Here is a 12,864-nt window from a genome sequence, read left to right as displayed (position 1 = left end):
ACTTTGTGTTTTGCTTCTACCCTGTGTAGTTCTCTTTCCATTATTTTCTGTTAAACCAAGAGGGATGTGATTGTTTTTGTTTAACAACTTGATGTGGAACGGATTATGGCATTGCCAATATTTCCTGGTTGGTGTGCAATGGAAATCTACCCATGGACTCAGGTTGATGAGATTGTGGAAACAATATTTGCTAGGGAATGCCAGCTCCATGGCTGGCACAGGAAGCACAGCATTGCTTCAGGAGTACTTCAAAGCAGTATTTTGAACTTTGAAGCCAATGGATTCACAGAGGGAGAAGGATGGGAGAGGAGCTAGTTCAGTTTGTTGGGAAGAGTTTTTTTCTGAGCATGTTTTCCATTGCCCAGTGGTTGGGAGCACGTTATGCTTGCTTTGGGCAGGATGGAGGGACATGTCTTGGGCATCTCTCCTTGAAGAGGAGCACGGAGGGGCCACAGTGCAGTCACCTCCCAGTAGTGGCATTGGCTCAGTGTGTTCCCTGTGTTTCTGGACAGATGGGGTGTCCTCTGTCTCCCTCTGACATCATAGGGCAGATCCACTCCCCATGGTTTCCCCACCTGCTGTCTGGTGTCTCAGGTGATGTGGGGGGAAAGGCTGCAGGGCCAGACCACAGGTATGGGGACACTGTGGCCCAATGGCACCAGAAAAGGGGAAAATGGATCTGCCCTGGATTTCCCACCCTAAGCATCATCTGCCCATTTATGTTCTGTCTTCTTTCCCCTGCATTTTATTGGTTTTCTGTGGCATACAGAAACAATACAAGAATCATTCCTGTGTTCTTCCACATTACTGAAAAATGTTCCTTCAGTCCTTATTAGCTTGGGACTTGGGATCTGCCACTGCTCATCTGTGTGCAGTAGAAACCAGGCCCACACTGAGGAGGATTTTGGTGTAAATTCTCCCAGTATCTGAAGGGCCATTTTTTTGTTAAAGGGCTTTTTGTCTTGTTTGAAAAGAATGGTCAAGAGTTTACCCTGTGTTCTTGGGGAGGATTTCTCTAAATAGAAAATGAATTCATCCATTTGGACTTTACCAAAGACTTTTACATTGAGTGGCTTTAAAGTATATTTAAAATGTTTATTTAAAATCCAGCGTCAAACGATTTTTAACAAACTGTCTCAAGATAGAAGAAACTGACTTTTTGGAGTAACTGTATTGTTTATTTGTTGTATTGCAGTAGCACCTAGAGATCCCTACTGTGCTAAATGCAGAACAAACACAGAACAGAGCTGGTCCCTGCCCGTGGGAGCTCACAGCCTTCAGCCTGGGGTCAACCACAAGCTCCTGGGCTCTTGTGGGTCAGTGAGTCAAACCCACAGCTTGACCTCCCCATCACCCCCAACAAAGAACAGATCAAGTAGGAGGCAAGTTTCAGAGAGCTGAACAACCTGCCCTTTCCTGCTGTACACTTCTCCAACTGATTTTTCCCAAGCTGTAGTTACCAGGCCTGTGGCTGAGCTGTGTGGGCTTCCTGAGATCACTGCTGCTCCTTGGAGAGCCGTGGTTTCCTTGTTCCCAGTGTCCTCAGGCAGATAGAGGTGTTTGGATAAAAGGAAGCCTTTTCAGTGGTTTATCATTTATATTATTAAAAAAAAAGTTTCCTTTTTGCCTTCTAAATTTCCATTCTCATTCAGTACCTTCCCATGGTTGCTGCCATAGGGGGCAAAGGGGAAGGATATACCAAAAAGCAAACCTGACATCACACATGCACACTGTCAACCATCAAAGTATCAAAAACAAAGCTTGCAACAGCACAAACTTGTATAAATGTGGAGAGAAAAAAAAAAAGGACACCGACTAAGCACATCAGGCCATCTTGTCCCTTTTGGCAGCTTTAAGATAGGGTGGAAGAAACCCATTTTTTGAGCTTGTCTCCTGGGTCACCATCTCATCCTTTTCCATCTTCTCTTCCAACACTCTTCCAACACTATAGCTGGGGGTTTGTCCACTCTGATTTACAGAGCCTTAGAGAGAGTCCCAGGGAGGGATGAACAAGGAATCCTTAATGTTCATTCATGCTAGAACAAGTTAGGGGGTCTTAGGGGCGAAATAACCCAAATGGTAATTTCTGTAGATCTGGTTTGTTCCCTCCTCTACTCTCACTTGATGGCAAGGCTGGGAAGGTGATGGGATTCAGCAAATGCACAGGAAGGGGCAACTTGTCTGTGCTGGTTTGGGGCAGATCCCATCTGCTGTTTGTCCCTCGTGTCTGTAAAAGAGCAGGGGAAGAGCCATTGTGCCTCATCTGCAGGGGGTGAAGGGGATGGGGCATGAGAAGGAAACCCAGAGCCAAAAGCCTAATTATGGATAACAAACACACAAGGCAGAGCAGGGGAGAGGAGAGGTCTGGCCCTTGGCAAACAGAAATGTTGGGTTGTGGTTTCCAGTGTGTGCTCCAGGCTGGAGCTGGCAGAAGCCATGTGGCCGGTGACTAATGCTGGCAGGAGCAGAGCACGCGGCAGTCTGGCACTGTGTGAGCAGGGAGGAAGGACAGCTCGTTCTGCTGAGGTGCCTCCAAGTGTTACCCCCAGAAATAAATAAATAAATATCCTGAAGCTGTGCGTGTCACTGGTGCAGCCCAGCAGAGCTGTCTCTGAGCCACTGCTCAAGGACAGCCTGGTCTTGCCCTGTGTCTCAGGGAAGGGCAAGGTCAGGAAACAGCACTTTGAAAATACAAGCCAAACACGGGGTGCTCTGAAACCAAATCCTTCTGCCTGCATCTGAGAAAATTTGGTTTCGAATTACTTGTTTCTAAATGATGCATCACAAACTTCCTTTGGAGATGGAGAAGATGGGAAAAGAACGGGATGAGTGCTCCCTGGCCCAACCTCACTATCCAGATCTCTGGTTAGAGCTCTCAAGGAAGAAGAGCTTCCTCAAAGAAGTCTCCTGTCCACAACGTGTGATGCAGCACACATCTCTGGGAGCTCCTACTGTGCTCTGAGGTTGTGATACCCTCTGTAGCTAAGGAAGAAAAATCAAATAGTCTTTACCTCTGTAGAGGTGGGTCTAGATACAGTCATCTGAGTCTCACGTACCCCAGAAGCCTGGGAGAGCTTGGATGTTGATTCCTGTAACCTGTCACAGGGACAGGCTCAAACAGAAGCTGTTTGGATGTGAATCCAAATTCCCACAGAGCTTTGGCTGCCAGTTCGCTGGGAGCCTTTATGCGATCTCTAATTCCACAAAAGAAACAAAACAACAATAAAGTAAAAGGTGCTTTAAAAATACCATGAAGAGAGAAACTGCCATGGAAATAAATAGCAAAAATAACAACGTTAACATGTCCGGTGTCACAGCAACTCTGACGTTCAAGTAGTGTGGCCATGCCCACAGAGCTTCTCACAGCCACTGCCGGCACGGCCCAAGGGTCAGAGCTCAGCTGGTGCCCCGCTGCTCACTGAAGCAACCCACTCCTCCCTGGGGCTGGAATGGATGTGAAGAGAAGGGGAGAGGAAAGATGGATGCAGTCTCTGCTGATAATCAGGTTGTCACTGTGCCCACCTTTAGCGGGATGGAGACACAAAGTTCTCGTGGTTGTGTCTCTCTGTCGTCTGTGCCTGAGCGAGAACGGCCACGCCTCAGAGCTGGAAAGGATATTGCTTCAGGTAGTCCCCCATGCGCCGGGGCAGGGGCAGCTGCTCCACATCGGCCGTGCACTTGTTGATGCGCAGGCGGCACAGGTGCTGCAGGCTGGGAATGCTGTCCTTGCGGCCCAGCGGCCGGATCAGCTTCAAGTGTACTGCGGCTGCTGCCATCTCTTTCTGCAGGGGAGGTAGAGGAGACGGAGGCGGGTAAGGAGCCTCGGTCTTGCTTTCCGTTGTGCAGGACGTGACATAGTGCTGGATAAGACTGACCACATCGGGGAAGGCCAGGATGCGAGGTTTGGACAGGTAGTTGGAGTCCAGGCGGAACCTGCTGTCAGTGTATTCGATACGCACGTTGGTGGGCCCTCGGTTTGTCTTGACGGACAGTGTGAACAGGTAGCTGGGGTGGGTGCTGTCCCGCACCAGGAAGGTGCCCTCGGGCATCTTTTGCAGATGCTGCTTGGCCTCACTGGCGGTGATGGAACCCCAGTACCAACCTGGAAAAACATCCGAGAAAGAATTTGTTAAGCAAAGAACATATTACAGGACTGGCAGTATATTTAGGGAAGCCTTGAAGACAACCACATTCAGGGCCTGGGAAGCAACCAGAGCCAGAGTTGGCAAGAGCTTCAGAAATTAAGACCAAGTTCTAAGGGTTTCCTGCCTATGCTTGTCATTGCTGTGCTGGGGCTTGGGATGAGGCTGGCAGCTGCTGCAGCAGCTGCAGTTTACAGAGAAAAATCAATTTGCTTTTTGCAATTCCTTCTCCCAATTCAGTTACAAAAGATAAAGCAATAAATTAGTTCATAGTATAAGTTTGTAGAGACTGCAGATACACTTGGTGTGTGCACAAGAGTCAGACGTGGCTGTGACAGAAGCAGGTTCCTATCTGAAGTGGGATCAGGAGATTCTTCAGGTTGTGGAGTTGCGTCCCTGCACCCTTCTGCCCCTGTGACTTTGCAATTGAGTCTTACCAGATTCTCGCAGGTAGGAGAAGGTTTTTGCAATGCAAAGAAGGTCTTCTTCAGGGTCCCGTGTCTGAGGTGGGTTGCTATCTGGAACTGGAGCTGCAAGGGCAGGCGCAGACTCCTCCTGGAAAGCCATAACTGGGAGAGGTTGCATGATGGGCTCTGACAATTCCTCAATGCCCCTGAGTGACAGTCTCCTGATCTTTTCCTCCGCCAGCAAAGGATGAGGTCTGAAATGAAAGGCACACTCTGCTATTTCTCCTTGCCTTGAGATCAGTTGCAGAGTCTGTTCAGTGCATGCTACATTGTACTACAACGTGTTATGTTTTACAAACAGATCCTTAGCACAATTGTTTCTGAGAGAGGCAAGGGAGGAGGGAGGAACACAGCTAAAGATGAGCCCTTAGAAACAGGGAGCGAGTCGGCCCCTTTGGCCTTATAAAAGGTTGTCCGTCTTGCCATTTAGGAAAATTTTATCTGATATTTTTAGATGTTGCCTTTTAATACATAGTTTCAGGGACAGTAAGGTTTATAGCAGCATTACAGCTTCATTTACATGATTACAATGTTAGAGCATTTCTGTTTCTGCCAGTGGGATTGTCATTTACTGCAATATAATTAGAAGCAGAACTGGGAATAGCTTGGGTTTTGTCCTACCCACTTTCTGCTCAAGGATGACCTGATCCTAAATGAATCTGTCAGAACTCAGAGTGAGCCGATCGTGTAGGAGGACAATGGGAATTCTTGTTTTAGCCAAGCCTGTGCACTACACCCACCCCACCGTTCAACAGCTCGATGGAGAAGTCAGTGTGGCTGTAATCTCTGCAGGACTGCAGCAGGAGGAGGCTCTGCCATGGCCACACTGCTAGAACATGTATTCCCCTGTGGCCTAAAGTGGTGTAGCTACTCAGCATCTAAATGCATTTTCACAGAGCCTGGAGCTCTCATGGGTCATGGGTGCTCCTCCTCTGCAGCATGGAGATTCCTAAAAGAAAGCAGAGCTCCAGGGGAGGATGGATGCCAGAGGCCAGGGAAGCCTTCATTCCCGGGCGAGCTCCTGAGCAAAAATTAGTGTCTGTCCCAGTGTGTGTAGGCTCTTTGCCTCTGTGTCCCCTGTCCTGCTGCATGTCCTGTGTTACATCCCCCCATCATCCCCAACACACCTCAGATGTTCTTTCAGACACTTTAAAGAAAAGATGGCTGAGAGAAATACACTCAGTCCTCAGTGTGACACTGCCATAGCACTGCTGGAGCTGACGGTGATGGCACAGGGTGCAGCTACCTCCCCACATCACTGAAGAGAAGCAGGAGACTGAAGTCATAAGAGCTTCCCTTCGGATCTGCCTCCTTCCCTGTGCTCTATGTGAACAGGGACACTTCAGGTACATAAATAAATGTGCTGTAAACTGATCTGCACCTGATCATAGCTGCACTCCACCACCTCAAACTACTGAGACTCAAGTCCAGAGAACAAGAAGAAGGGATGTGGGAGGAAAGTACATTAGAGAGAACCTGAGATCACCTTCACACCTTTTAAGTGAGAGCCATGATCAGTTCCACAGCTCTGCATTTCTAAACAAAATGTGGAGGTTTGGAGTAAAGTTTTGTAAAACCACTGGTAAATTGAAATCTACAGAGAGAGGTTTCTTGCCCTTGCAATACATAGGAAACCCCCTGCTATTCTGTTGGTATTTAGGAAAGAACATTCTCTCTTTTTCGATGTGGCAAATCACATTTCAGAAGCAGGATAGCTGCTTGGCTTTCATGGCATCTAATCTATGTTTCTTAATTTCTATTAATGGTAGGAAGCCAGGCTGAATAAAAGTGATGGCTGGCCCTTGTCCTCACCAGGGACCCTTGGTCGCAGGACCTGCATTTTCAGGGGCTTTGACAGAACTGTGCATCTGGATACATTTTTATACCCAGAGATCATTGCTGGGAAAGCTCCAAGTTCTCTTTTAAATCCTCCTTGAGATACATTTATAGGTTTTGAGGGCTGCATTTTTCAAGATTTTTGGATGTCTCCCTCTTAATGTCATGGTCTTCACAAATGCCCAGCTACCTGTCTCCTTGGGGAGATTCCCGATTCTCCATTACCCCCCCTTTTTGCACAATGAGGACCATAAACCAGCTCAGCTGCTTGGAGAATGGTGCAAATAACACCAAGGTCATGGATTTGATCCTCATATGGGTCATTCAGAGTTAGACTCAATCATCCTTGTGGGTCCCTTTCAACTCAGAATGTTCTGTGATTCTGATCTTTCCCTGTGCTGAACCTAATTAACAATTAGTGCTGTGCAAAGAGGGTGTTCCAGGCCTGCTGGCAGAGCAGTGTCTCCCTTATACCAACTGTTCCCTGAGCTGAAAATGACTGTGGCTGATAGTAAGGAAGATCAGTCCTGCACCATTCACTCCCTGGAACTCGAATACTGCAGTCCAAGTGCCAAATGTCTCTGAACTTATTTTCTGCTGGAAAAATTTTCTGGCCTACCCTTCCAGAAAGGTTTGGAACATCAAGAAAATTTTTCACAGCATGGAACTTCTTTTCTTTTTATATACCAACTTCAGAGAGGAAATTAGGAATTGGCTGAGAGACGGGGAAGGAAGGGAGAGTAGCAAAGATACACAGGGAAATGTCTGCCATAAATCAGGAGGAAAGTTTTACTTTCAAGGGCTGTACCAGCTCACAGTTCGGTCCTCCAAAACCCACATCAACTATGTAAATTTGTCAGTAGGTTTCTTTTACAGAGCCCATGTGCTTGAGATGAGGTTTCCCACTGTACTCATGCTCTGCTGCCTTACACTTTGTGCCACATGAGGCTGGAGGAGCCCAGACCCCGTGCAGGCAGTGTGAGGATCCTTCCACCAAAGCCAGAGAAGGGCCGGGCTCACACATTTCCTATTTTCCTTCTATACACCAGCCTTATGCCCCTACAAACCTCCCAGTGCATCTGTAGGCTCAAAGGAACATGGTGGAAGAGAGGAGAAGGATTCAAAATTTTGACAGACTGGGAGGTGCTGGTGTCTTAAACAACTGTACACAGGTTGAAGAAAGAAGAGCTGCTGCTGCAAGCAAACAGAGAAGCACAGGAAAGGGAGAGCAGAGGGATCAGCAAGTAATGGCACACTACAACTTTTAATGCAAAAACATTTGCAAGAGGGTTAAGAAGAGTTTTCTGGGATAAAGAGAGGCTGAAAAAGATTTGCTGACATGAAAAATTCAATGCTTTGGTGGGGCAAAGAAAGGATTTGCAAAAGAAAGAAAGAAAAGGAAAGTAGAGGAAAGATGTGGAGAATCAGGACTGAGTAGAGCAAAGTGTTTGTACAACAGCTGTGAGGAGGAAGCAAACAACCATATGAAACTTGGCATGTCTAGCTGGGAGTCTGGGTGCACTCTCGAGAAACAGCAAATGAACTTCCCTGTGCTTTGGCAGTTAGTGTTTCAAAAAGCCTTGGAATGGCAAGAAAGTTCAGGAGAATCAGATATGTCTTGACAGCATTTAGTGTTGGCTTTGTAGTTACTGTGCTGGATAAGTTAAACTTCACAACACAGCATAAACACTACAAGAAAAAGTGTGGAGCTGCTCTCCCTTCAGCCACATCCCAACACTCCAGTGGGAGCTTGGTCTGAATAGGACAGAGAGTATGGAGTCCAGGATACATGAAATCCTAGAGGATAATGAAAATGGAGCAATAAATAGTCTTCAAAATAGACATTAAAAGAAAAACATCTACATATCTGGCTCCATAACAAGTTCTTGGTGAGTAAGGGAAGCAGGAGCTCTGGTATGTTGACCCTGGAGAAAAGCTTCAGATACGGGTTTCCCAAAGGCCAAGCTGAAAACTGAATTCCCTTCACCGTGGCTATAGGAACTACAGCTGCAGACTGAAAATAAGAGTGAAAACAAGCCCCCTTGTGTAGTAGGAAATTAGTGGTAAGCACGAGCTCTCCGTGTCTGTGGAACAGATTCTGGGGGGAAAATGGCAGAAAAATCCCTGTGCTTCGGTCATTGCAAGCAGACAAGGAAGATTTTCCTCTGAGGAAAATCCACCGTACACCAGAGCAATAGGAAATACTGACGTGATGGCTCAGACTGAAACAAATGCTCACAATTTCCAAGCATGCAGCATGTGTAAAAATAGCAGGAGATTCCTGCACACCAGGTATTCCTTAGTTGATGAACTGAGCTGGTCACAGGGACACTGAAGTGCCAACACATCAGTACTGATACCAGAGAAGGCACTTGGATGTCACCTGTTCTCCTGAATGCAGCTGGGGAACTATCCATGTGCCCCCTGTGGCTCTCTACAGAATGCTGTGTATGTGTACATACACTTAAGCTTACACAAAATTGAAATTATTTTAGCATGAATATCTTCTTAGAAATAGACCAAAGCACCTAACCTCCAGGGAAGTTTTTCCCTGTAAGCAGTTCGTTTCCAACAGGACTTTAGAGAGCACCTATGGTGTTGGGTTGGTGTCCACACTGGCACTGCATCCCCCACACTGAACAACACACTCCAAGTTGTTTTTACTCTCTCAAAAACTTTGAATACCATGTAGTGTTTCAGCAATAGAAAGCATGGAAATCAGGAATACTTTATAGTTACATGATTTTGGCCTTGGAATCTAAAACACAGACACATAGGACAGCCACACAGAACTCAGCACTCGGCCAGCCGAAGTCATTCCCATTCCATTACAGTCACACATGGCAACACACACGAGCTGAAAAACTGTCCCAGAGAACCTTCCTAATTACAATTATCAAAGCACAGCTTTTCACAGAAGGCTGCAAAGCATCTTACCCCTGAACACAGAGGATCATGTCACTCCCGGACCAAGGGAAAAGCATTAAGTCTTCAAGAAGGTGGGAAATGATTTCTCCTCTTCTTGCTTTCTTTGCTTCCCCGAAGCAGCGAGTTGAGCCTCTAGTTGGGGTTCACGGTGAGAGAAGGCTGGCGAGTCCCAGCAAACCCCTTCTGCAGGTTGTTTCAGACACAGGAAAAGCCAAGCAGAACACGAGCTGTCCGACAAAGACTTCAGCAACTTTGGCCAAGAAAAAGCGTGCGCTCTCAGTGCTTTAGAAAAAATAATGTATTCTTGTTCTGCTTTTCAGAAAACAGCAGCAAAAAAAAAGTTTAAAAAAATAACCAGAGAAGAAGGAAATTACATGTATTTAAAGAGGAACTAATCTTCCTTCAGAGCACTCTGAAATAGTAATAAATAGGTACCAATAAATAAAATCTCCCCGAGTGCTGCAGGAAGAGCCGGAGCAGCGACCTGTCTCAGCGCTGGCTACGGAGAAGTGAAGCTCCGTGGAAGGAAAAAAAAAAAAGCAAACCTCCTTAGTAATCTTTTGTGTGTCCCTTTTAATCTGTTCCAGGAAGTGAGGGATTCCTGGAATCGTATTGTGTTCGCATCACTCTTCCTATATCAGCCACGAGGGGAGGAGGGGGGAAAAAAGAGAGAAGGTATAAATAGCTGTGTCCAGCACGGCCACGTCCATGCTGCCATGGCCGGGGGAGAGAGGGAGGGAAGGCGAGCGGAGCCCTCCCGGCGGGCGGGTGGGCGGGCAGGCGGGGGGGGGGGGGGGGGAGAGGGAGAGAGAGAGAGAGAGAGAGAGGGAGGGAGGGGAGCGGAGCCGTGCGGGGCCGCCGCCGCCGCGCGTGTTCGCGGAAACGCCTTTGATCCATTTCCAAGAACTTTCCAGGAACGCGGGGCCGGCGCGCCCGGCGCTGCCAATGGGCGCCGCCGCCGCATGCGCGGGGCCCGCCCGGGGCGGGGCCGGCAGCGCCCACCGCCTCCTGCCCGGGCTTGTGCACGGCTCCCTTTGATTTACTCGCAGTTATGTGCCATTTTCCTCCTGTTTATTTTTAAGCATTTGTAGTTTCGCGGTGTCATTTTATGCTTCCCTTCCCCGGCAGTTTAGCATCCTCCCCGGGCTGGCGGCGCCTCTCCGGGTCGCTTGAGCACCGGTGCAGCGGGTGCTCGGGGAGGGGCCAGGCCGTGGGGCCGGAGGGGCAAACAGGGAATGGGGCAATTTCCAGTGAAACCTGGGGAGTAGGATGTGCTGTAGGGTCTGCTACTCTGGGCAGCGACTGTGTGGCTGGCACGTTGCATAGGTTGTGTTAAAGGGGTTGTCTTGGTCACCTGGGAGTCCCTTGAGAATCAGGTATCAGCTCAGCCGTCTCCTGGAAAAGCCTCCGCCACCACCGTTTTGTCCTGCATTTATATATAGATCATTGTCAAGTTAAAATTTGGCAATCCAGGAAGAAATATTTCAGTTCCTTTTAGGGTTATTGAACCTTTTATTTTTGAACACTTTATAACAAAAGCTTTTGTCTTTTCCTGACACGAATTGCCACCTCTTCACTTGTCAGAGATAGGAAAGAATGAGAGTGGTCTGTCTGCCACCTCCATTGGAGTCGATTGAATACTTAAAAATATTAGTAATCATTGTGCCATTCAGAAGTGGAGGGGGCCGGGAGCAGAGGGGAAGGCAGGATGCTGATAAGGGTGAGGTTAGAAGGGTGTTCCCGTGGGCATGAGTCTGAGAGCAGGCAGGCTGTGTTCGGCTCCTGACTCAGCCTTTTCACTCCCTGCAGTTTCATTTGGCAGCTGCTCAGCCTCCTGCACACTTCCATCCGTTTTCTGTCCTGAATCAGGGGCAGTGCAGTAATGAGTGCTGCTAATAATACCCAGCTATGCGAAGAGAGATGTGCTGAGGGCCATCTAAGTATCCCGAGTATCCCATCCATCTGAGTACTCTGAGGGCCATCTAAAGGGGATGGGAATGTCAGCCTGCAGGCACTCCTTGACCTCAGAAGCTCAGTTTGCTTCTGAGCCTAAGACAGACTTCAGCTCACGCTTTATCTGAATATGTGTAAATTCACAGGGAAGGCGAGTGGCTGGCAGAGGAATTTCAATTTTCACCTTTCCCGTGGCACAGCAAGCACAACATTCAGACGACCATTCGGAGGCCCCGTTGTAGTCCTGGCTCAGGGTTGCAGGGGACACCTGCGTGCCTGTGCCCCTTCACATCTAAATCCGAGGTTGTTTAAACCTTCTGTCGGTGATAGAGCAGCACGATGGATTTGAACAGATCTAGGCCAGAGAGGTGGGAGCAGCTCTTGTCTCCTGCAAACCACAGTGAACCTGCACATTCAGAAGGTATTTAACTCGTCGTCAGCCTCGGAGGGGACGCTGAGATCCCAGCTTGGTGTGCCGGCAGGAGCGCTGCAGCCTGGCTCCGGCAGTGAGGATATGTCTGCATCTTTTTTTTCACTTAGAATTGGGCTCCATCTAGTGATCCTCGCCTGGAGGAGGCTTTTTGTGCAGACGCTGTGCTGGGGGCCGAGCAGCCATTTGTACCTCCGGCGCAGGGAAGCCACGCTCAGAACTGTGCAGAGGAAACATCCCCCGCAGAAGCGGGGTCTGCGCCGGCAGCTCTGCGCTGTGAGCGGCAGCGGCTGCTCCCAGTGCATGTCCCGCTCTCCTGCCGTGGTTTCCAGCCGCAGTGACCAGACCCGAGCCGCTCTGCTCACGGGTCCTACCCGACCCGGAGAGATGAGCATTGACTCGAAGTAGCTAATGCGTGTGAGCATCAATGAAAGGAGCTTGCATTTGCATTGGAAACTTCTTTAGGGGACCACCTCAAAAACATATCCGGGCTAATGCCTGGGCTGTTTTATCTACAAAGTCACTGATCGGTTTGAAGTCAGGAGCACTTAGCAGTGCTTCATCATTCTACATGAACGTTGTGCTGGTCATTGGCACTCCTCGGGCACACGACAATGCCCCAAGAGGGAACAGCACAGTGTGCCCGATGTGCTGGTGTCCCAGGCCTTGCACAGTCAATATAAATTGCTGCCATTCACACAAAGGAGTTGTTTAAACCCAGTTTATATTCATATAAACGGCTCTCCAGAGTTCTGTCTTGAAGAATTAGAACATTACAGAGGCAGTAGCAAGAAATAGTGTTGAGTGATATCATTGAGTGCTAGGCTTTAGTTATGAAAGGTATGAAAGAAAGCTCAAAGCTCGCAGTAAAGTCAGGGAAGAAAATCCAGAAATTATGAGGCGGTTAGTCCCTCCGGAAAGTTCACCGACACAACAGCACCATCTGCTGCTAAATGTGTGCTTGGGAAGACCGGTGGCCAGAGTCCCTTCCCGCTGCGGGTGCCACGCGGCTTCCGCTGTGCAGTTGGACATTCCTGTGATCTTGTAGAGTTGGTGTAAATGAAAAGTGACATCCAGAATCGTAACTTCCGAGAGGGGTCTGTGTGCC

General features: G+C 48.4%; 1 protein-coding gene across 1 annotated transcript; it reads right to left on the bottom strand.

The window, feature by feature from the left end:
- Positions 1-1,070: 1,070 nt before the first annotated feature.
- On the bottom strand, positions 1,071-10,146 carry CISH (cytokine inducible SH2 containing protein). Its single transcript, XM_010389931.4, has 3 exons — positions 9,383-10,146; positions 4,580-4,803; positions 1,071-4,102 (listed from the first exon to the last, which is right to left on the bottom strand). The coding sequence occupies exons 1-3, from the start codon at positions 9,427-9,429 to the stop codon at positions 3,600-3,602; spliced, it is 774 nt and encodes a 257-aa protein (XP_010388233.1). The 5' UTR covers positions 9,430-10,146; the 3' UTR covers positions 1,071-3,599.
- Between the last annotated feature and the right edge of the window lie 2,718 nt (positions 10,147-12,864).

The sequence above is a fragment of the Corvus cornix genome, chromosome 12, assembly GCF_000738735.6.
Source record: "Corvus cornix cornix isolate S_Up_H32 chromosome 12, ASM73873v5, whole genome shotgun sequence".
NCBI classification, from domain to species: domain Eukaryota; kingdom Metazoa; phylum Chordata; class Aves; order Passeriformes; family Corvidae; genus Corvus; species Corvus cornix.
Note: the sequence above shows the minus strand (reverse complement) of the source record. Positions and strands in the feature narration are given on the sequence as shown.